General features: G+C 33.8%; 2 protein-coding genes across 3 annotated transcripts; both read left to right on the forward strand.

Moving 5' to 3' along the window:
• Positions 1-4699: 4699 nt before the first annotated feature.
• On the forward strand, positions 4700-24583 carry LOC111693290. Of its 2 annotated transcripts, XM_023457671.1 has the most exons (3): positions 4700-5055; positions 23574-23984; positions 24049-24583. In XM_023457671.1, exons 1-3 carry the CDS (start codon positions 4874-4876, stop codon positions 24074-24076), a joined length of 621 nt encoding a protein of 206 aa, XP_023313439.1. In that variant the 5' UTR covers positions 4700-4873; the 3' UTR covers positions 24077-24583. The 2 variants fall into 2 exon arrangements, with proteins under 2 accessions (XP_023313439.1, XP_023313440.1); XM_023457672.1 differs by lacking the exon at positions 4700-5055 and having other exon boundaries at positions 23218-23984.
• On the forward strand, positions 5062-6086 carry LOC111693291. The gene is made up of 2 exons (XM_023457673.1): positions 5062-5466; positions 5531-6086. Exons 1-2 carry the CDS (start codon positions 5120-5122, stop codon positions 5586-5588), a joined length of 405 nt encoding a protein of 134 aa, XP_023313441.1. The 5' UTR covers positions 5062-5119; the 3' UTR covers positions 5589-6086.
• Positions 24584-26373: the final 1790 nt, after the last annotated feature.

Consider the following 26373-nt stretch of genomic DNA (forward strand, 5'->3'; position numbering starts at 1 on the left):
GCATCGCAGTAATTGACAAAAAATAAATAAAAATTAATTCCGCTTCATCCAAAACGATTTATGCGATTCATCTCGAACGTCACACTCATTTAAAGATTATAAATTTGACGTTTACCCGATAATACGGGAGAGCCGCAAAGAAAGTCGCGCCGTATATGTACCAATGCTGCGGGTGAGCGACGTGCACTTGCGTAGAGCAGGAGCGCGAGAGGCAAACTGACGATTATATGCTGCTGCTGCTGCTGCTCTACGGTGCCCGTGCCATAGACACAGAGAGAGAGAGAGAGAGAGAGAGAGAGCGCCGCCGAGTCGAAAGCGGAGTGGAAGCGCGCGCGCAAGCCGCCGACCGACCGAAGCCGGTCTCTCTCTCTGTCTCTCTTGTACCCCCACGCACACACATACACACTCGCGCTTACGCACACTTTGGTATTGCGCGTGGTACAATCAGAGAGCACCCCCAGCAAAGAGAGAGCGAGACTCGCAGCGCGCAAAACGTAGATATATACAATACAGAGCCGAGCATCGAGTGATCCGTCTGTGCAGATATACATACGCGGTTCGTATGTATATGTTTACCTCGCGAATACACGATATCCGTTTGTGTCGCGTGTACGTATAATACTTTTTGACGCAGTTTTGTTGTTTTTTCGTTTTTATATATACGGTCGCGTGTATCATCATCGGTCAAAAATCGGCTCGACGCGCAGCGTATATATGTATTCAAAGTCACGCGCAGGAATCGGGATCATCCCTTCGCGCGCGTGCCGCGTATTATAATACAGTCCAAAGTGTAATCTATACGTCGTTCTAGTTTACAATGATTGATATATCGCGCGACTGTACTCGCCTCTCCGCCCCTTCAGCTGTAATCTCGATAAGTTTTGGAGACAGCTACTCCTTGTAAACTTTAGATCTATCAAAGTTCAATTATTACGCGAGCCGAACTTACGAGCCAGACTCGAAGATCGTAATGAGAGGAATCGGATCGATGTGTAGCCTCGTTGTCTCTTCTCGATCGCGCACGCGATATCTATCTCGCAAGCTGTTCTACAACTATAACAGTTGCGCGAATATTATTATCATTATATTTTTTCTCCTATTCAGCTTGTTTCCATACACATATACATGACTTTCTGCTTAATTACTAATACGCAGTATACGGAAGTAAGTACACAGTAATATCGACCGAATGTACACGTCTGCCGAATTGTGCGCAAAATTTCGAGCCAAGTAATATCGGAATGATCGATGTTGGTTGACGCACGCACACAAGGCCTTGTACCACTGTACATAATGACTACGTACGTATGTGTGTGCAAACTGTATACACTACCGGCCACACTGGATACGAACTAAATTAGGCTTTTGCACGCGCCTATCGGACTTTACGCCTAGGCACGCGTATATGTACCGATATTACGCGACATACGCACACGTGAAAGAGATTAATTTAAAGGAGGCGCACGAGGCCCGCAAAGTCCGAGAGTCCGAGGACGTATGTTCGTTTGCGGACGCGCTCAGAGGGGAAGGATCGCGTATGGGTGACTTTATATTATATACCTCGTGCGCGTCACGTGTGTATACGGACGCAAAATTATACGTATATAAAGTCGCACGGGGCACGTCGCGCGTTTCTTATTATATATACACGGCCGCCCCCGCGAGCATCGACACGCACGAGTTTTCCGAGGGGCGAGCGAGCGACCGGTATACAGGCGCCATATCGCACAGTACACGTGGTCTGGCCGGTAAAGCAATTAATCCGAGTGTGCCTGAGTCGTATAAGGGAGCCGAAGTTCATATCGTACGACACGAAAGCACGCTAGAGACTCGTATTACGCAATACAGTGGATGTAAACGGTCAAAAGTCACGGCGTTCCTGCGACGTTGTTATGGATTTTTTATGAACTCTCCAAAATTTTAATTTACGTTTACACACGGTTCATCGGGAATTTCATTCCGAGTTCGTACCGATTTACAACGAAGCGTTGTAGTACGCGACGTACTATATCGAAAGCTCGCGTTACTCTCTGGCAATAATTTCGCGTTGATCAAATAACACCAATCGGGGAAAGACACTACGGAGCTTTTATATTGTATACACGCGCGCGAAAAAAAAAAATAAATAAATAAAATCGAGGCCACCCGGGCACGCGCTACTAAAGGGCGAGGGCGTGTACCTGATCAGAGAGCTAGAGCTCTCTCTCTCTATAAAAGCTCGCACAGGCCACGTATAGAGCAAAAGAGAGAGAGAGAGTGAGACGGGCGATATATATACTTCTCTATAGCCCAAAAAGGCACTGCTACTGTATTATATATAGGTGCCCCGCAAGCTCGCGCTTCTTCTTCTTCTTCTAGCAGCTCACATCCATTATCTCGTGTCTCTTACCTCTTCGATTTCTCATTCACTTTATCCTTGGTGAGCTTTTGGCGTTCTCTCTCTCTCTCACTTTTCTGGCTTTTATCGATTTATCCGCAGTGGTAGCGGTAGCGGCAGCGTTCATCCTTCCACTCGTTTTAGTCCTGACGTATGTACGCGTAAACTGAAAAGCTCGGGGGCTGCTGCTGGCTGTATAAAGAAGAAAAGCAGCAGCAGCGGTGGTGGTGGTGGTGGCTGCGAGTCGCTAATGGACCACCCTCCTGCTGAGTGTACGTAGCACTAGCTCCAGTAGGTATAGCGAGAAGCTCGTATGTCTCTTCCTTCTTCGCAGCTCGCAGAGATCGTCTCTGTCTGTGTGTGTGTGTGTGTGTGTGCTTCGGTGCTCTTTTCACCGTCTATATTACACACACACATCCACACTGATATATATACTATTATACGCGCACGCACACGGCAGAACACGTATACGTACTTTGGGGAGCTGGTGAAAAGTATACACATATATATATTATACGCTATCGTATTTCTTTGGTATTTCTACCTGACTGAATGTCTGAATGGCTCGCTAACTGCGCACGTGCCGCGCTGCACTATGCGCACAGCTGATTTAGTTTGCGCAATTTCGCGATAATTCGAGTACATAATAATAAATATAAACTTGAGCTTGAGTGCGCCAAACGATGCCGATGCATGACGATGATTTTCCACTATATGGTCGTTCGCTCGTGCGAGCTCATCGATTATCGAGGCGTTAAGAAGCTCATCCAGTTTTCAAACGGTTTATACGCGATGCACGATATATAATGGCTCTTTTGTCCGACGCCGCTCGCTCGCGAGAGCGCGTCGAAACTTTGCGCGCGTACATTAATGGAAAATATCGAGCTGGCAACGCGCGTTCGTTCGGATTTATTCATTTTTTCCGTACCATCGCCGCCGCATCTTGTGGCAACGTTTAAGCCGGAAATGACACTCGTATGCAGGCGGGTCCAGCTGCTGATCTTATACGCGCTCGCGCACCGGCTTCAAATATATACATACCCGGTTTATATATCGTTGATAGTCGCGAGCGATGGAGCAAATGTATAACGATGACGCGGTTATATACTTGGCGCGCAGTTCGTGTACATATGTACGTGTTTATAGTAGAGTTGGGCAAGCGCGTGTAATATGTGCGTGTTATATACCGAGCTAGCTGCTGCTCCTGCGCTTGTTCTTTCCAAAGATAACACGATAAGGAGGACGAGCTGCCGCTGCTGAACAGACGAGCTGCAAACTTATCCTATCGAAAGTTTCTCTCTCTCTCTCGCGCGTCGCTGCCACCTCGCTTGGGTTTTGAGACTCGATACGTGTATATCAGCGTAGATAGTAATAATAATAATAATAATAATAACAACGATAATAACATTAATAATTGCTTCTGACTTAGCTTATAAAGAAGTATCAGGTTTTGCTGCCCTTTCTACAACTATTTTTTTATACCATCTAAAATCATTTGCTTAATTAGATTGATTGTGGCGTTCAAAATTTTAAAATTTGTTGAAACTCTATTTGCAAGTAGAATAATGATTTGTCCATGGAGATGGCTCGTACATTTCCATAACATGCCTATCTCGCACGATTTCAAGATACTCGCAAACACAACATCATATATTTTCGGTTCAATCTAAACGAATATATGTATGAATTTAAACAACCCAAATTAGCGATAAAAATCGTAACTACAATGTAAAACTTTTTTCCATTTGAAATTAACAATTTATTTCAATTTTCATCAATTCATTTTAATTCGATCGGTGTAAAATGAAAAATTTCATTTCATTTCTAATGTAAAACTTTCGAATAGTGGAATTGGCCTGACTGTTTCAAAATGATTAGAAAAGTACTCTTTTTCAACTTTGCAGGGCAGAATTTAAAATAATTGTGCACAACTTAATTGACCTACCAAAATACAAAACATTTTAGGAAAATCAATATTTTATTAACACTAAATGTCATTTTCAAACTCTTTGGAAAAGAAGAAAATTTAAAAAAAGGTACTTTTCTGAGGATTTTGAGTCCTCAACAAAATCTTCTCGATAAAAATGAAGGAGATATAGCCATTTGAAAATTGACGACAATTCAATAAAGTTGCGATAATTTTATTGCGAATTGTATTCATATAAAATATTAAGAGTGTGCGGAGACTTTGCCGACTCAAATTTTCGATCTGTTGATGAGACATCCGGACCAATATTGAAAGTATATTTTTGCTTATTTGTATTTGTCAATTTAAGTTTATGAGCGCGGGAATACGATGTTGACATTAGGCTAATTGTACGTTTGTGTAACTGTCAGTACTGATAGAAGCGCGATTATGCTCAGTCGTTATTTCACGATCAGATTGTAATATAAATTAGTACATTCTAAATAAAATAGTTATATTATTCATCAATTAGCGAATAGTTTCGAACACATTCTTTCATCGTTATCAGAGTATTTAAGGCAACGAAAAAAATGTTTCTAGATGTAGACAATCCGTGTTATTTATACGAAGATATCAATGCTGGCGTTCTTATCAGATTAAGCGATTACATAATTACCAATGACATTAAAGAAGAAAATTTAGAAGATGAAAGAGTTTTAAGTGATATGTTACGTGCTTCAGATAGAAGATATGTCGACATTGATCCCATTACATCTAAACTATTGAATGAATTTAAAGATAGGATTCTTGGTTCAACATTTTATGAATTGACAAAAATGCCTCTTTATCGTATAAATCGTGCCATATTGAAGGTCGCTTGCGTTGAATATGTACTGTATCCTGATGAAGTTAATGAAGAATATGAAAAAATATATCGTTGCGACGAACGAAAAGTGATCGAGGCATATAATGATTTGCGTGGTTTTCGAAAAGAAAATATACCCGACGATAAAACCGTCGTGGGTGTTAAAAATTTTTTTCAAGGCGAACCATTTTTTTGGGATAATCTTTCGGAACCATTTGTTGAGAATAATCTTTTGGAAACAATCAGATCATATTTGGAAGGTATTTCGATCGACGAAGCTAGAAAACTGTTTATACAACGTAAATCAATTGAAATAATGTGAGTAAATATTTGGAAAATAATTAAAATAATTTTTTACTCCAATATTAAATTTCAATTTCAGTGAAGGTAAGCCACCGAACATGCATTACATGCCGAGCAAGTATGACTCCGATGATTAGAAGGTGTGCCAACCATCAGCAAATATAATCATGCCCATCGAAGATCATCCACCAATATTGCTCACAAAAGACTAGCAGCCACATTCACCTACTCCGCAGATGTCTCATCGGTTTCAAACTGATTTTACAAGTGCTTAGTATTTTTTTAAATGTATCATTGTACCTATATTACACAAATTTTTATATATTTTCCTTCAAATGTAATCGCCCAAAAAAAAAAAAAAACTATTATTTATCTATTTATTCGAACTCATTGGCTAAACTAAGGATGATTCAGGAATCATCCACAAAATCGTTCACATTGTAACTTGAATTTTTCAACAGACATTGCGTCACAGTTTTGCGCGTTGAATGACACACGCAAGCTGTGTCCAAATTTTTCTTACTTGACAATACAGCTCCTTGAAAAATGTAGATCAAGTATAGGAATTAACCTTTTTATAAATAAGATTCAAATTTCTAAAAATTATGAAAATATAGGATACCCAAATATTCAAATTTTTGTTTGATTTATTGATATATTCTTTAAGCATAATAATTTACATTTTTCACGTTTTGCCAATAGTGGAAATGTTTATTAAATTTTAATTTAACTAATAATTAATTGGTTTACTTATTACATTTCATAAATTACGAACATAAAAAATAAGCACATTTTTGATTTTGAATATTTAAAAATTCTGAGTTGGGAATATTTCGGTTCTATAAATATATTGTTTATTTATTGCACTAAATCTATTGCGAATTAAACATTTTATTTAGTTATTATATCAATAAAATCGTTTATATTCTGACAAATATTCAGGTAAACTAACATTTTTATTATATTGAAATCTGCAAAAAACTAAAATTTTAACAATAATTAAATTGCACAAAGTTTCTAATAGAGTACATGGAATTTAAAGATTGATTACATTTAAAGATTGATAACATTTACCGTAACTTAAGTTAAATTTAATGTATTATTTAGTGTTTCATTTTATTTTTTCTTCGAAATCAAAACAGTTAGTACAATTCTAAATTTTCTTGAATTTTTATTTTCACAAAGCATTATTGACATCCGTGCCTTATCTAATATTTTACTCCGCTCTATCCTTCGATTTTTTTCTTTCTGCCATTGTAACTTCTTTATTCTCCTTTCGCTTACTAACCTTCCAAATAATGTACACTAATTTCATATTTTTTCCATTTTTAATTTTCTTATATTGTTATTTTCAAAACAATTATTATTATAGTTTCTTCAACTTTCATTTAAACGTAAAGGCACATTATTGATCGCTCAAAGCTATGGCTGGATTTCAATACCAACAATTTTTACCGGAATGATCTTTTTTTCAGGATAAATGAATAATTTTGAACGCAAAATATTAATATCTGAATAAAGTAATTAACTTTTTTTTTAAATTGATTCATTCGAATATAACATTGAAAGTATGCAATATTAAATAACGGCAAACATAAAAAAATATCCTGCGAATATGCTGATGACCATCATGAGCTTTGGCGGGGTGCCGCAAAGCAAATGCTCTTTAAGTCTTTGTTGCTCAGATTTTTCGTTATCATGTCGCAACAAAGTAACGGCAGCCTGTTACCTAATAACTTCTCCATCAACGGGTCCAGTGCCCAGCGCAGGAAAAAACTTCTCGAAGTTTTTTCCAGCAGATGCGTTAGGCATCTATCCGCATAGATTTTTGGGACCTTTTTAAATTCTTTCGATCGCCAAAATTCAATGCAATCGGAATAGGTGAGGCGATTTCTCGTCTCACCAGGCTCTAACTTGATATAATCGTAGAGGGATATACTACAATTTATCATGACTTCTTTCGCTTCTGTCGCGAACTCCTCATTCTCGTACCAATATTCGTCAAAATCTGCTGAGTTTCTAAACAATCTGTAACTGGTGAATAGTGACATTATCATTTCGGCGTCGCTTCGTTGAAGCTCGTATTCTCTTTTCTCTAGGCGCTCGACGATATCTAGAATGGCGAAAGTTAGTTTTATTCCATGTTTTACACCAACTACAATACGAAAATGATATGGTTCACGAAAACAACTCGATGGTGGAAAAGTAAATCTTGATCGCTGAGCCCCGTAATCAAAGAGCACATCAATCATTTTCGGCGAGAGACAACACACAGACAATTCAAGAGGTGTCTGACCGAAATTGTCCCGGGCATCGATCTGCACAGGCTGATCAATGTCGGAGCAGATCTGTAAAAAATGCTTTGCCAATTCATGTTTAGCAGCTTTGCAAATGGAGTGCAATGGTGTGAATCCGTTTTCTTCTGGCACATTAGGATCAGCGCTTCTTCTCAGCAGTAATTCGGACACTTCATTGACGCGTTCAATCCCCATTTTTAACGTACGGTGTAATGCAGTGTAACCCGAATAGTCCTGCGCGTTGATCTGCACCGACTGCTCGATGTCATCGCAGATTTGAAAGAATTTTTCAACCATATGTTCATCGTTGCATATAACGTGAAGAAGAGTTGATCCATGCTTATCGACTATATTAGGATTAGCGCCTTTTCTCAGTAGGGATTCGACTATTTGCATATTTTCAGGGCTTTTCAGAGCCACATGAAGCATCGGTTCACCTGTTCTTGGCATGAGAACATTGGGATCGTGCCCGAAGTCAAGGAATCTCTTCACTATGTCATTAAATCCAGACTTGCATGCAGCTTGAAAATGCGTTAATCCATTTTCGTTAGTGTAGTTCGCGTCGAACTTATTGTAGATTTCGAAAAGATCCCTTACGTTGGAAATCATGTCATGTTCCGACGCAAAATGTATAGCAGTGTTGCGTCGTAAAAGTAGCTGGCCATCTTCATTGATGTCGGGCTCGTCCTGGTAGTTACAGCTAATTACAAACCTGATGAGTAAGTGCCGCTGGTAGCTGTAGGTAAGGCAGGCAGTCAGACCATCGAGTTTCTGAGACTCCAAGAGAAGCCAATCTATGTCTTCTTTTCGAAAAATTGTCCGGAGATCAGGAAGTTCGCCATCCCAAGGTTTAAGAATTGTATAAAGTTGACGGAGAAATTCACGTCGCTCGTCTTCGTCCTCCCAATTTACATTTGCTTTTAAACGTTTTAATTCGTTCAAGCTTGTGTACGTTTTAATGGATTCATGCTTTGGTACTTTCAACATTCTCCTGAAATGAAAAAAAAAACAGAAAAGTTACTATTTGCTATGCTTAATTTTTAATATGTCGAAATATGGGTTTCCGATGATCCTGCCAGGAAATATCCTGCCCATCGCAGGACAACAGGATGACCAAGGGAAACAGATCGACAATTTTCAATATTTTTATCTGAAATTTTTTTACAGCTTCAGCAATGGATAAACTTAGTTGTGCAAAAATTTCCAATTGATTGAAATTTTAGTTTTTAAAATAAAATTTTTCGAAAAAAAAAAAAAAAATTCCGTCACACAAAAGCTATTATGTAACCCTGTAAGTGTACAGGTCTAGGCTCCAAATGTAAAAAAAATAATTCAAGGATATTACTTTTTAACATTTGCTTATGAGCAGTATTAGATTTATTGTTTAGAATAGTTCATAAAAAATATTGACATTAGTACGGGTAGTAGATAAGTAATTTGATGCGCAATAAAGTGAGTATTTCGTAAAAGTATATATTCTAAGAAAAAACTTGTATAAACGTGAGATTCTGTACCGCGAGGGCGAACTGTAACAACAGCCGCGCGGGCCGAAATATCACGTTTTTACACATTCTCCGCTGTATTTCAATAAGTAACAATCACTAGCACTTTACCTCACTCACGCTCGTCCGTTTTCAGATTATTTATCAGAAATTTCGGGAGGGTGCAGAAATTTTAATAGATGTTTTAAACGTTAATGATTCAACATTCGTTGTGGAGTCTATTAAATAAAGTTTTTTATATTATAATACTACTATTATAATACTATTGTAGTCCTTTTTTTAACAATCGAAATCAGAAATTTTGGGGATCCAAGCGCTTTTTCAGCTTCAATGCGTAATTTATAAGTGATTATCACACTTTGAAGACTTGCACATTGATAGGAAATTTTCTTAGCTTTTGATTTGTACTATTTTAAAAAATCTTAAAAATACCCTATCTGAGATATTTAATTCAAAAAGTTTTCCGGCGAGTTATCCGGGAAAAATGGGAAATTTTCGAAATTCTGACTCTACCATCGGAAAGCTGAGATAATTCTCCATCGAAATGATGGTTTTTTTTTCTTCTTGGTATATTTAGGTACTTTTACACCGATTTACAAATTGGGTGATTTCGCCTAATAATATCATGCGAGCCTCGCGCTAGGAGACCTGTCGTGAAATGACTCATATCTATGATAGGATTATAATGAATAAAAATCTTATTGCAAAAAAAATGTGTGTATATTATATATGAAAATAATGCTTGTTTATAGACGTATGCAGTACAGAAAAGATAATCCTTGTATTGACTTGTCCTCAAATTAAATAAGACGCGCGACGCTTGATACATCCAATGAGATCAAAACAGTGCAAACCGAGAATTTTGAACATCAATTGTAACTTTTGTCTAAAATCGGAGTATGAATGTACGGTTTTTGGTGATACCAAAATTTCTCAATTGGGAATGAATGGTCATATTATACGTTCATTCACATCTACACGAAAAATGTATTTATTAATTTTAAAATAAGTTTAAATTAGTTGGAATAAATTTATTTATGAAAAAAAACCGATTGAACCAATGTTTGAAAAGATCAATTTTTATACTAACTGTTAGTAGAATTAGAATTGGAGATGTCATATTAGGCACTACGATGTATAAAAAAAAAAAATAAATTCTACGTTCCTGCGTTTACTAATGTGTCAAATAATATTTATAAGAAATTTTTTATTTTTAAATTAATTTTGGACTGAGACACAATTTGCTGAAAATCTGTCTATTTATTGACGATTCACTAAACAAAGCAAAGTTTTTGATTTCATGTTATTAGCTTAGTCTTGATTTTAAATCGTAAGGTAATATGAACTAGCGTCGTTCCTCGCTCGCTAACGCTCGCTCGGTCTCAGATTGTTTCAAAGAAATTTTAAGAAATATTGGAGGAGTAAGAATATTATAAGACATATTTATGAAATATTTAAATTTTGAACAATTTTAGATGTTGAGACATAATATAATATAATAGAATCATGTTTATAGATATATTATGTAATTGGTCATGATTCATTGAATACAAAATAACCCAAGAACTTGATAGATTTAACTTAACGAAACATCATCTCTCCTTCTCGTCTTAAATATAGTACAGTGACTTTCTAAAAGGGCATTAATTTGTACGTCGAAATAGGTCTATATGAAATTTGGAGATTAGTAGATTAAAAAAATAACTAAATAAAAAATTTGCTACACTTGAGTGGAAAAGAATTTAATTATAAAAATTTTGAAACCTAAAGGATCATTGATTAAATATTGATTAAATATTATCAAAATCATGTTGACAAGGACTTAAAAATTACAAGTCAATATATATGTATCCTTGATGAATTCTAATAATAATAGGAACCACAGACATATTTTCATGCTTTTGTATTCATAGGCATAAACACAGGTGTGTTTCCTTAAAGAAAGCAATCGTTTACGCTATAGTCGACATAATAAAGGTTTCCGATAAAAAATTTCCATGGCCTGAGAACAACAATCTTTATACTTTAATTTTCGATTCTTTTTTTATAATGAATTTTTTAATTTTCATTTTAGCGACGAAAATCTTTCACAGAATACAGACAAATACTAAAGATCATTGAACCCGTTCACTTGACTTATCTGTAATTATATACTTAAATAACTAACTTGTCTGCTTTTAATTCATAATTTTTCTTTTTCTTTTACATTACTTTAAGATAAATAATAATTTTCAAATGTACATTTTTTTCTTCTTCTTCGAAAGTCTAGTTTGATATATTGTTTTCGAATATGGGATTAATGAATTTTTATTAGAATCTACAAATAAAAGAAAGAAAAAGGTTATATTGAAAGAAAGCCCTTTGGTCAGTAATATTAAAATGAATAATTTTAATAAAATAATATAAAATATATGGGTCAAAATAATACTTTTTTAAATTTTCGTCCGCACGTATGTCACCAATCTTGACGCGCTTTTGGTATGTTATATAGTACATCATAAAAAAGTGCCACAACCCTAATAGCACAATATGTTTTTATAACGTTACTGAAAGGTTAGATTGGAAACCTTGGAACGTTTCAGAAAAAAGTGTAAAAAACGTTTGTAGAACCTTCCAGAAACGTTTTAATGTCCACCCCTAAATTTCGTTTCTGAATGTATACGACGTAGTAGGAACGTTTAAAAAACGTTCTGCCTGGTAAACTAAGCGGGAAATCCGATGTTATATTTAAACAAAATTTTTTACACGCTAATTTTTATAGATAATTCCGCGTGAAATACTTAGCTTAATTTTTCTTGCATTGCCGCGATAACCGCCAATTACTTATGTCACCGACGAACACCGATGTACGTTGCTGATCCGCACTGTACGAATAGGCCCACCTTTTTCGATCTCCTTGCCGCTGTAGTTGTCGACCCTCGATAGCACTGCTCAACAAAATATAACGATTTATAATTAATAAAAAAGATTAATTTTCGATAGGTTACTTCAGTCAATGAAAACAACATTTATTGATACTGCTTCGACTTGAATTTAGTCAGTATAATCACGCCAATGTTCAAGACGCTTAGCATCAGCTAAATTCAAGTCGAAGCAGTATCAATAAATGTTGTTTTCATTGACTGAAGTAACCTATCGAAAATTAATCTTTTTTATTAATTATAAATCTTTATATTTTGTTGAGCAGTGCTATCGAGGGTCGACAACTACAGCAGCAAGGAGATCGAAAAAGGTGGGCCTATTCGTACAGTGCGGATCAGCAACGTACATCGGTGTTGGTCGGTGACATCGCGACTACCAACCAGGTCGGCGGATTAGTCCGATGAGTTTACTGCTGATCAAACACATCAACCGGTGTTCATGACATCGGCGACCTGAGGTACCGCATCATTTGGAATTCGGCATCTTGTACCGTTGATCATCGGGAGTAAACGGAGCATCGTAGTATGGCAGATAGACATAAGTAATTGGCGGTCATCGCGGCAATGCAAGAAAAATTAAGCTAAGTATTTCACGCGGAATTATCTATAAAAATTAGAGTGTAAAAAATTTTGTTTAAATATAACATCGGACTTCCCGCTTAGTTTACCAGGCAGAACGTTTTTTAAACGTTCCTACTACGTCGTATACATTCAGAAACGAAATTTAGGGGTGGACATTAAAACGTTTCTGGAAGGTTCTACAAACGTTTTTTACACTTTTTTCTGAAACGTTCCAAGGTTTCCAATCTAACCTTTCAGTAACGTTATAAAAACGTATTGTGCTATTAGGAAACTAAAATTTCGGACATCCCTCCCTCCTCCTCCTACCCCCGCCCTCCCCTATAAACGTCCATTTTCTATCTATATTTTTTCTAAAACCCTGAAGCAATTAAAAAATCTGAAAAAACTCATGAAGGTACTTTTCAACAATCCGAACAACTTTGAATTTTTTCAGATATTTTTAATGGTTCAGGCCTTCAGAAAAAACTATTGAAAATTTCAGAAGTCCAGATATGGCGATAGGATTAAATAACCTTTTCGAAAAATTTTTCGCTTTTTTATTTCATTAAAAAAAGTAACCTCAAATTTTTTCAAATTTTTTCGAAAAAGTGAACGAACCTTTTGAATCGAAAATCCCTTTTTTTGACGAACCAAATTTTTTTAGGACGATACGGAGCCTCGAAAAGTTTGACAAGAGTGGTTTCTTGTTTTTTTTCATCAAAATACATAACCTCAAATTTTTTCAGATTTTTAAATTGAAAGCGATAACTGTTAGATCCGGAAAATGCTACTTTTAACAAAAAAGGTTCCTAGAACCCGATGGTTCCGAAATTAAAAAAATTTTTTTTTTAATTCCTTGTCAAATTTTAATACATTTTGACCCATTCAAGTTTTCGATTAAGGCCTTATAGCTCAATCTAGAGCATCAAAATAGTTTTATCTTTCCTTAATGTCTTCAGTAACGGTTTCAAAATTTTGCATTTATGTTTGTGATATTCTAGACTGAGCTATTAGGTTTCAATCAAAAACTTGAAACGGTCAGAATTTATTAAAATATATAATAAAAGGGCCTAGCCGGGTAAGATGGTCAAAATTGCCCCCAACCAAATTGAAATAAAAAAATACCTACATATAGTACATGTAAAAATATACTTTTGGGTAAATTGGTAGGGTCCTAGGGCCTAACATAAGCTCAAATAAAATACAAACGTAAGGTTGCAAATTGAACGTTTAAAAAACGTTTAGACAACGTTGAATATTAATTGGGTTAGATCTTCAAAATGAGATTCCAAAAAAAAACATGTGGTTGACGATCAAAATTTCGAGATAAACAAGTTTAAAAATGGCTTTAACACGGGCTCTTATGGGACGCGGTCTTTTATTGTTTATAACTAATTCATTAGATCAACCATCTTAATGAAAGACATATTTTCTGAAAGAGAAAGTTCCAAACTTTCGATTGGTATGTTAAAAATTACCCCGTAACGAACTAACTAATGAGTAATTTTAAAAATCATTGATTTCGAATAGTGCGAGCGGTTGTCTGCCTAATGCGAGAATGCTTATCTTAATATATATGGATTTAAAGAGGACAAAATTTCCAAAAAATTAAAAAAATAAGCGTGTTGATACGATAAATCTAGCCCAAGATAGATAATTTTGTTACCGAGTGTAAATAGGGTTTCCATTTGAGTCTATAGAGACCTTAAAATGACCTTGAAAAAAAAAACAAAATACATAATCTAACGTAAAATTTTTCGTTCTTTTCATTTTTGCAATAAAAAATGGGGGTCACCGTACAAAAAATCAATTTTGGTTCGCTGTAGCCAAGAGGTATTGTTCAAGGTCAAATCCAAGGTCGCCGTCGGATTTCTCGTCGGTGATCGACGATAGGAGTCGAAAATCAAGGAAAATTAGAGAAAAACCACGTTTTTTCACTCATTAGAAGCTCAATGATGAATTCTGTTTGTCTGCCGATAACCAAAATTTATCAGAAGTTGTATTTTGATATATCGATGAACATTTTATATGATGGGCCTAATCGAAGGATACGAACACATTTATTTTAGTACAGTTATATGATTAATGTAGGAAAATACCATTTTTATGGAGACTCCACTTCATAATATGATTTTTAAGTACAAATTTGAATTCTACGTCAAATTTTACATTAAAAACCATTATTCAACAATTTTTTCATATTAACCCCAGAAAATCAGAATTGCAAGCAGAATATGGGCAAAAAAAGAAAATTCAACTTTAAGACCCTGAAAATCCAATACGGTCGGACCTAGAAAGCTGAAACTTTCAGGATTTTCACTTTTCAATGTACTCTTTAAAAGTACATAATTTGAGAAAAAATTTTTTTTTGACCATCACGCTAACTATGGCTTAGCCCATATATCTCTCTATATTATAAGATAATATCGCCGCCATTCGGTGGAATGGTCATATGACGTCATTATCGCCGCCATTCGGTGGAATGGTCATATGACGTCATTATCGCCGCCATTCGGTGGAATGGTCATATGACGTCATTACGCGATGATCACGTGATTCGGTCGAAAAGTCACATGACGTCATCACGTGATGATCACGTGATTCGGTCGAATGATCATATGACGTCATCACTTGATGATCACGTGATCAAAAGGTCATGTGACCTTTCTATAACGATGTCATCAAGTGACAGACCTTTTGATTATGTCACTTTGACCTTTCGATCACGTGACGATCACGTGATTACGTCACGTGACCTCTTTACCTTTCGCCATTTTAAACATTTTATTATAGTGTAACCTTGCGCGTTTTGGTACAAGAATAATTTAAATAATAGGGTCATAAATGTGATAATTATGGTTATTTTGGTTTTTTGATTACGTGATTTTAACCTTTCGTTCACGTGACGATTACGTGCTTAAGTAACGTTACGTTAAGTAACGAACCGCTTGATGATAACGTAACCTTGAGCGTTATAATTCGTTCATCATGCGATGCGTCATAACGTGATCACCACGTGATCGAAAGATCAGAGGCACATGATGATCACGTAATGAGGTCATGTAACCTTTTGCCATGTTGACCATTTGAACCTTTGACCTTTCGATCGAAATATTTGAATTTGACTTTTTGATCACGTGATTATCACGACACCTTGACCTTTTGATCAGGTGGTGATTATTATGGTGACTTTGATCCTTGACCCCTTTCGATCATCACATGATCATCACGTGACTCTGACCTTTCTATAACGCGATCATCAAGTGACTGACCTTTCTATACGTTAACATTACGTGACTTTGAACTTTCGATCACGCGACGATCACATAATTACGTCACGTGACCTTTCGTTCATTTGGTACAAAAATAATTTAAATAATAGGGTCATAAATGTGATAATTATGGTTACTTTGATTTTTTGTACAAGAACCAAAAATTATTATGGTTAATTTGGTTATTTTGGTTTCTTCCATTGTACAGACGTTCTCATCCAGTTGAAAGATTAGCATTACACTTAGAAATTAAACAAAATTTAATTTTCCCTGAAAATGAAGAAGTAGAAGCAGCCAAAAAGCCTGGTACTACTTTAACAGCGTGGTTTGATTTAAATAAAAATGATGTTCATGCTAGAAAATTCACGTACGTAAATAATTTACAAGACTATAAGTACAATAAAAAATTTTGAATTTGGGAACGGAGATCACAATTTTCAAATACATTGGGAAGAATAGTTAGTGTTGTGCCAAAAGATGTTGAACGGTTTTATTTAAAATTAATTTTACACAAAGCTAAAGGCTGCAAATCATTCGACGATTTAAGAACTTATAAGGGTATTAAATACGATACATTTAGAGAAACGGCGATTGCAATGGGATTAGTAGATAGCGATCTAGAAATAAAAAAAATATTGACGAAGCTTGTTTAATAATGATGCCGAAACAACTTAGAAAATTTTTCCCTTGGTTTATAATTATTAACAATATACCAATGATTCGAGACGTTTGGCAAACTTATAAAAAATATTTTTTGGAAGGTTTTAAAGATAATCATGAAAACAGAGCTTTGAAAGAAATAAATGATATTTTAGAATTTGAAAATTTAAGCTGTATTGATGTCGGTTTACCAGCACCGAATCTGGATTTTTTAAAAACTCTTGTTGATGAAGAAGATTTAAATAGTCAACTGGAATTTTATAAAAATGAATATCTTCTTAGATACAAAAAAATGAATTTAGATCAAAAATTAATTTTCGATTACGTAATAACACATTTACGTAACGCTGGTAAACCGACATCAATACTTCTTCATTTTCAGGGAAAATTAAATTTTGTTTATTTTCTAAGTGTAATGCTAATCTTTCAACTGGATGAGAACGTCTGTACAATGGAAGTATTATATAAAATTTTATCTTATTAAACATATACTCATATGAAATTGTAAACGAGGGGGGTTGGCGCGCGAAGCGCGCAGGGGGGCTCGCCCCCCTAGTATATGTATATGGGGAATTCTCTGAAACTTTTAGTTTTTCGACAAAAAAAATAAATAGAAATTTTCTCTTGGCACACGTACGGGATATGAATTTTATTGAATATTGTCACCTGGAAAAAAGAAAAAACATGGGGCTCACGATAAGGGATGAAAGGTGCCTTCAGAAATGAGGGTTGAAAACATTTCAATTTTTTTTTCTTATTTTCATATCTATTTTAAGTATTCGATTATAATAAACACTTTTTTTTTTTTTTCTTATTAATTTATCATTTTGTTAACTAATTAAATTTTTTATTAAAAACATTATTTTATTTGAAAACCAACATTTTTTTTTAAATTGATTAAAAAAAAAATTTATTAACAGAAAAAAATTATTTATTCAAAAAATTTCATTTAAAAAAAAAATTTTATTTTTATTTTCATATAATGACGAAAAAAACGTTATTTATAATATAAACTAACTCTTCCGTGAAATTCGATAAATCTCTGACAAAAAAGTTATTTTACTTAATCCATTTCTAGGCGATTTGCGATATGGGAATCGATTCCTTTACTCAAAAGCTTCATCCCTCTCAATTTGGGTGGAGAAATATTAAACGGTTCTCCCCCATTATTCATTTTAATTTTCAAAACTGAATTTAGTAAAAATCTAGTTCCCATTATTGAATCAAGGATTCTGAGTCTTGGGATGAGGGCACCGCTTGGAAACAATTTTTGTTCAATAATATGACCCAAAAACTATTCTGAAAAAAATTTTCAAAGCTCTAGGTACACCGGGGCGTTTTATATAGCACTAAGAAATTATAAATTTAGTGAAGTTCCTTTTTAAAATCTCAAAATATCGTTTGAAAATACTTTTATGGCTTACCATACTTCACGCTACACCCGTATAATCAAGTTTTATGTACTTAACCCATTAACGACCAAACTGCTTGATTTTTTTGTTATTTTCCGCAGCGATTTTTTTTGTAGTTGGAGGCCTCTAAAAAGTTTCGTATGGACCTATTTCGATGTAAAATTTAATGTCCTTTCAGAAACTGAGCTCAAAATTTCGATTATTTGCGTAATAAAAAAATTATGACTACTTACACGAAAAAAAACGTAAAATTTTTTGCAAAAAATCAAGTTTTTGATTTTTTTTCACCATGTTACCATTAGAGAATCACGATGTAAATACGATCAGGGGTGATCACTACGATCAAGGTATCTCAGAAAATTTTTATGGAATTTTTTAACTCCTTTTCAAACTTTGGTTTTGTACACTTTTTCTCTAAATTCAGTAGTTTTCGAGTAAAAATCAGTTATGCTTTATGTGAATATAAGTTATTTTTTGTTTGAAGTACTGGTTAGAAAATTCCATAAAAATTCTCTGAGATATCTTGATAGTCGTGATCACCCCTGATCATATTTATATCGTGATTCCCTAACGGTAACATGGTGAAAAAAAATCAACAACTTGATTTTTTGCAAAAAATTTTACGTTTTTTTTCGTATAAGTAGCCATAACTTTTTTATCACCCAAAGAATCGAAATTTTGAGCTCAGTTTCTGAAAGGGCATTAAATTTTACATCGAAATAGGTTCATACGAAACTTTTTGAAGGCCTCAAACTACAAAAAAAATCGCTGCGAAAACCAATAAAAAAATCAAGCAGTTTGGTCGTTAATGGGTTAATAACCTTCAATATACTTTATACTATTATAATTATAGTCACAGATCTTGTTTAAATTATTAGAATACAAGATCCACAAGATAAAAAAGAAGATACCAGGCTTTGCTGCCTTTTCAACAACTTTTGTTTTTTATGCATCTTTGGCCAAGATATTTCAGAGGAAAATCAATATATCTGCACTTGCTAAAGGTTCACCATCGATTGCGATAAATTATCAATTTTTCCAAAAAATTACTCTTACAAAAAAAAGCAAAAAAATTCCTGAACAAAGCGTTAATTTGAATTCAAGTTTAGATAGTAGATTTAGATGCACCAAAAGTTCATCATACTTAGATGATTACTGACAACTTGAAATACATGAGTTAAGATAACGTTTCTATATAACGTTCGCCTGAGTAGCACTAATTTCTCTAAAATCTGACTGAGCACATCATTTATTCATAAATCACGATTACCAAAGAAAATCCAAGCATTGATGCTCTTAAAAACGAATATGTATTTAGCCAATATATTTCAGAAAAAAGTGAATGTACATGAGCTTGCTAAAGGTTCACCACATCACAGCATTTAATTACTTATCATGGTAAACAAAGACGGTCCAGGCATTGCTGCTCTTTTTATAAATATTTTTTAAAAACAGATACATCTTTGGTCAAAATATTTTAGAAGAAAATCAATGTACCTGCGTTTACTAAAAGTTTATCATCAATTGCTGAGAATCGTCAATTCTTCCAAAACACTGCAACTACAAAGAAGCAGTGAATATGTCTAAACAATGTAATGAAAAAATGAGAAAGTTTTTGTTGCAGTTGCACCTAAAAAGCGGGAATCTTTCTTTTCTGGTGACCTGGGTCTGCTTGATCTGAACTTTTCAATTGATATACCGTCGCTGTTTATGAGTAAAAACTCACCTTGATGAAATACGTAATAAAGACAAACACCTATGAAAGACCAAGATATTTTCGACGAGATATTTTTTCACAGCATATCAATAAGGCGTGTTCTTCGTCACGGCGTTATTTAGCGAGGAGTGCTTTTTTACACGGAATTTTATAAAAAAGTTTTTTTTCACAGCGTGTTTCACTGTGTTTTTACGCATAAGCAGCAGCGATACACTAACACTGATGATAATTATCATTATATACAATAAACAGTACAACATACACATTTAATGAGTAAATTATAAGAACTATTTAGAATAATTAAACTATAAAAATAGAACATGAAGAAAAACCATCAATGTTGCTGATCTAAAGTAATTTCGTAGTTTTACCAGAAAATGTTAGCAGAATAAAAAAAAAAAATCAAGAAAAAGAAAAGTCAGAAAATCCCAACACAAGCATCGATGTTTCACATCTGGTGCGCTAAAGCTGGAGAAACTACTCTGATTACTTAACTCAATGAGAGGGAACGATTTGAAGAGTAAGCACTCATTGATAATGCACCAGATGTGAAACATCTGATTTTCTCGTTTTTTTGATTCATGTTTTTTGTTTTTTTTGTTTTCTTACTTTTTACTGGTTTGATTTTAGATTTTTGTATTAAATTGATTTTTTCTTGATTTTTCAAGTTTTAATTTGTTTTTAATTTTTTACTTCTTTTTTTGTTTCGACTTTTACTTGTTCGATTACTTTTGAATTCTTTAATTTTCTTAAATTAATAGTAAGATGTTTCACATCTTGCAGCTGTTCATAAACAGCTGGTTTTTTTCAATTTTCAATTTGATTTTTTTTACTTGTTTTTTACTTATTTTTTTGTTTCGACTTTTACTTGTTCGATTACTTTTAAATTCTTCAATTTTCTTTAATTGATTGATAAAGATGTTTCACATCTTGCAGCTGTTCATAAACAGCTGATTTTTTTTAATTTTTTCAATTTTCAATTTGTTTTATTAATCAAATTAGTACATTGAGCTATTATCGTTCGTTGTATCTTAATATAACATGATAAAAATTTCGACTTTCCTTAAGAAGACACACACTCATAGACACGTATACATACATGCAGTAATAAGTATCAGATTTGACAACGTGCATGATAGTGCATAGTCTCGCGACGTACATGCATAGACAACACATATGTACGTATTATATGTATTAGCGATACGCATAAGCAAGAGAGAGAAAGATATCTCAACGCAGTCAATCCCGTGAGCTGAGCCGACTGCTGTTGCTTATGCTGTTACGTTGCCTCGTGCGTATACGTAAACACAGGCATACGCCCGTCGAGTCTCGGCAGCAGGCAGCAGCAGAAAGCAGTTCTGTAGCTGGCGCGGCAGCCAATCACAGCGCGTAGCGCAAACCGACGCTGTATAGGCACATCTACTACCAAAGTTGCGCTCGCTCGGACGGACGGACGGACGGACGGACGCTCAGTTTTTACGGGTTTACCCCTGACACCAAACGCGAATATAGATGTTTCACATCAAAATATATTATTAAAATTTTAATTTGTATTTTAATACAAAGTTTAAAATTAACTCATACGTATTCCAAAAAATTTCAGCTCTTAATATTAAGTTTCAGAGGTCACTCAACGAGCATTTTGTTTTCCGATTGAGATAAGATTGAAAAAATTGGATAACTATAAGAACATGCATTTCCATGCAAAGTCTTATTATCTTTCAGAATTCAGCGATTAAGGGAACACACCAGTGTTAATCATCAATGTCATGTAATAAACATTCAATGTAATAAAATTCAATAATTCTGAGCTAGATCTATCCACTGAAAACCAGTAAAGCAGAATTTAAAGCTACAAAAATGAATCGTACAAAAACAGATGTATCGCAGCAAAACTTGCGAATTTTGAAAATCTAAAAACAGCGCTTAAAAAACCTATCAGAAAGGTGCGTGCAGTTTTTTTCATGATTGTTTATACTGAGCCATTTTCTTGAAGAAACGAATAAATGTTTTCATTTTTCAATTTTTAATATGGTTTTTTGGAATAAAGTCGTATTTTTCTGCATTAAAATAATTTTAAAGTGCATACTAAAACATACCTTTGGATTTTTCATAAAAAATCTTAAATTTTAGTACTGTCAAAAAATTTTCTGGATTTTTTCTGTTCATTTGCCGCCCGCTCGAAAATGAACATTGTGAAAAAAAATATCAAATATGTGCGTTTTTTTTCAATGAAATCCTTCTCTTAGGTAAAAACTGACTACAGCGTTCGATTTCCCAGTAAAAAATAAGTAAGAAATTGATAAAATCATTTCTACTCTCAAAACAGAGTTTGAAATATATTTTGTGGTTGACCGATTTTGCTCTTTTTTAAACACGTCTTTAAACTTCAAAAATCCATCGATACCATCTAAAATCATTTGCTTGGTTAGATTGATTGTGGCGTTCAAAATTTTTAAATTTTTTGAAAATCTATTTGCAAGTACAATTATGATTTGTCCATGGAGATGGCTCGTAAATTTCCATTACTGACTATCTCGCATGATTTTAAGATACTCGCAAAAACAACATCATATATTTTCAGTTCAATCTAAACGAATATATGTATGAATTTAAACAACGCAAATTAGCGATAAAAATCGTAACTACAATGTAAAACTTTCTTTCATTTGACATTAACAATTTATTTCAATTTTCATCAATTCATTTTAATTTGAACGGTGTAAAATGAAAAATTTCATTTCATTTCTAATGTAAAACTTTCGTAATTTAGAGTTTTACATTTAAGTAGACAAGATGGTGTTTTCAGATGATATTTTAAATGGCTATACAATTTAAAATAATTAAAATTTTTCTTATTGTAAAATATGTTCATATTAAGACTTATTAACTCTCCTAACCAAACTCTAAAATCCCAATAATATTACTTTTTTTATAATACTATATAGTGGAATTGGCCTGACTGTTTCAAAATGATTAGAAAATTACTCTTTTTCAACTTTGCAGGACAGAATTTAAAATAATTGTGCACAACTTAATTGACCTACCAAAATACGAAACATTTTAGGAAAATCAATATTTTATTAACACTAAATGTCATTTTCAAACTCTTTGGAAAAGAAGAAAATTTAAAAAAAGGTACTTTTCTGAGGATTTTGAGTCCTCAACAAAATCTTCTCGATAAAAATGAAGGAGATATAGCCATTTGAAAATTGACGACAATTCAATAAAGTTGCGATAATTTTATTGCGAATTGTATTCATATAAAATATTAAGAGTGTGCGGAGACTTTGCCGACTCAAATTTTCGATCTGTTGATGAGACATCCGGACCAATTTTGAAAGTATATTTTTGCGTATTTGTATTTGTCAATTTAAGTTTATGAGCGCGGGAATACGATGTTGACATTAGGCTAATTGTACGTTTGTGTAACTGTCAGTACTGATAGAAGCGCGATTATGCTCAGTCGTTATTTCACGATCAGATTGTAATATAAATTAGTACATTCTAAATAAAATAGTTATATTATTCATCAATTAGCGAATAGTTTCAAACACATTCTTTCATCGTTATCAGAGTATTTAAGGCAACGAAAAAAATGTTTCTAGATGTAGACAATCCGTGTTATTTATATGAAGATATCAATGCTGGCGTTCTTATCAGATTAAGCGATTACATAATTACCAATGACATTAAAGAAGAAAATTTAGAAGATGAAAGAGTTTTAAGTGATATGTTACGTGCTTCAGATAGAAGATATGTCGACATTGATCCCATTACATCTGAACTATTGAATGAATTTAAAGATAGGATAATTGCTTTTACAATTAAAGATTTGAGAGAAGAGCCTCTTTATTGTAGAAATCATGCCATATTGAAGGTCGCTTGCGTTGAATATGTACTGTATCCTGATGAAGATAATGAAGAATATGAAAAAATATATCGTTGCGACGAACGAAAAGTGATCGAGGCATATTATGATTTGTGTCGTTTTCGACAAGAAAATATACCCGACGATAAAACCGTCGTGGGTATTAAAAAATTTTTTCGAGGCGAACCATTTTTTTGGAATAATCTTTCGGAACCATTTGTTGAGAATAATCTTTTGGAAACAATCAGATCATATTTGGAAGGTATTTCGATCGAGGAAGCTGAAATACTGTTTATACAACGTACATCAATTGAAATAATGTGAGTAAATATTTGGAAAATAATTAAAATAATTTTTTACTCCAATATTAAATTTCAATTTCAGTGAAGGTTTACCACCGAACTCAATATAAAGTATGACTCCGATGATTAGAAGGTGTGCCAACCATCAGCAAATATAATCGTGCCCATCGAAGATCATCCACCAATATTGCTCACAAAAGACTAGCAGCCACATTCACCTACTCCGCAGATGTCTCATCGGTTTCAAACTGATTTTACAAGTGCTTAGTATTTTTTTAAATGTATCATTGTACCTTTATTACACAAATTTTTATATATTTTCCTTCAAATGTAATCGCCCAAAAAAAAAAAACTATTATTTATCTATTTATCCGAAATCATTGGCTAAACTACGGATGATTCAGGAATAAATCGTTCACATTGTAACTTGAATTTTTTAACAGACATTGCGTCACAGTTTTGCGCGTTGAAAGACACACGCAAGCTGTGTCCAAATTTTTCTTACTTGACAATACAGCTCCTTGAAAAATGTAGATCAAGTATAGGAATTAACCTTTTTATAAATGAGATTCAAATTTCTAAAAATTGTGAAAATATAGGATACACAAATATTCAAATTTTTGTTTGATTTATTGATATATTCCTTAAACATAATAATTTACATTTTTCACGTTTTGCCAATTGTGGAAATTTATTAAATTTTAATTTAACTAATAATTAATTGGTTCACTTAACACATTTCATACGTACACGAATACATATTCCCAAAAATTTTAGCTCTTAATATTATGTTTCAGAGGTCACTCAACGAGCATTTTGTTTTCCGATTGAGATAAGATTCAAAAAATTAGATAACTATAAGAACATGCATTTCCATGCAAAGTCTTATTATCTTTCAGAATTCAGCGATTAAGGGAACACACCAGTGTTAATCATCAATGTCATGTAATAAACATTCAATGTAATAAAATTCAATAATTCTGAGCTAGATCTATCCACTGAAAACCAGTAAAGCAGAATTTAAAGCTACAAAAATGAATCGTACAAAAACAGATGTATCGCAGCAAAACTTGCGAATTTTGAAAATCTAAAAACAGCGCTTAAAAAACCTATCAGAAAGGTGCGTGCAGTTTTTTTCATGATTGTTTATACTGAGCCATTTTCTTGAAGAAACGAATAAATGTTTTCATTTTTCAATTTTTAATATGGTTTTTTGGAATAAAGTCGTATTTTTCTGCATTAAAATAATTTTAAAGTGCATACTAAAACATACCTTTGGATTTTTCATAAAAAATCTTAAATTTTAGTACTGTCAAAAAATTTTCTGGATTTTTTCTGTTCATTTGCCGCCCACTTTTTTTAACAAAATGGCAACCATAAAGAAAACTGTTCATGCATATGTCATCGTGCAAGAAAATGCATGTACGGGTGAGAATGTATAATTTTTTGCTCGAAAACCATTGAGTTTAGAGAAAAGTTTCTAGTACAAAAAAATTTTCGAATTAATCAAAGAAGATTCCCAAATATTTTCAGAATTTTTTGATATGATTTTGGGAAATTGGTCTCGACAAATTTTCAGGAAATCGGAAAATCGCGCTCCAAAAATTCTGAAAAAATTTGAGATTGTTCATCAACCAATTCTAAGACTTTTTATGTTCTATAAACTATTTTTCATAAATTCAATGGTTTTCGAGATAAAAATTGAGATTGGTTTTTTTTTAACATTTTACTTCATGGCTGCTATTTCGTTTAGAAAAGTGTTTGGGAAAATCTATAAAAATTCCCTAAGGTACTTCTACATTCATAATCACCATGATCATATTTATATCTCGAGTTTTTTCCCGCAACAGTCTCAAAAAAATTCTTAAAGTTGATTTTTCGCCCAAATTTTTACGTTCTTTTTTGTTTGAACATGAAATTTTACATGAATCTATGAATAAGCAAAGACTTTTCAAGGCCGGAAAAAATCGTGTCGACTGCAAACGAACTATTTCCGTTCATTTTTAAGTAAAAGTCTCGTAGAGGACGTAGACGACTGCCGACCTGAGTTCCAGGTGCTCCGACAGCGATCGAAGACAACATATTCGTAATTTTCGAAGTAAAATGCTTCATCACCTCGACTTTTGCGCTTGATTCGTGCACGACAACCTCGGAGTACGAACACGAAGTTTGGATGGCCCATTGACAAGTCATTGCCGCATAGATTCGCGGCCACTATATTGCACTGTCAGGCTAAATTTTAGCCTGTCTCGAGATTATTTGTTTTTCTCGAGCCAAGCAGCGCATTGTAATGATCCATAGATCATTCTTTAAAACTAAATGCCTCGTATAATTATTAGCATATAAATTCATGCCGTTCAATGATGACAAGCGTTGAAAGTAGTATATAAGATAGTACAGTACTACG

The sequence above is a fragment of the Trichogramma pretiosum genome, unplaced genomic scaffold (assembly GCF_000599845.2).
Source record: "Trichogramma pretiosum strain Unisexual culture from Peru unplaced genomic scaffold, Tpre_2.0 scaffold132, whole genome shotgun sequence".
Lineage (NCBI taxonomy): Eukaryota > Metazoa > Arthropoda > Insecta > Hymenoptera > Trichogrammatidae > Trichogramma > Trichogramma pretiosum.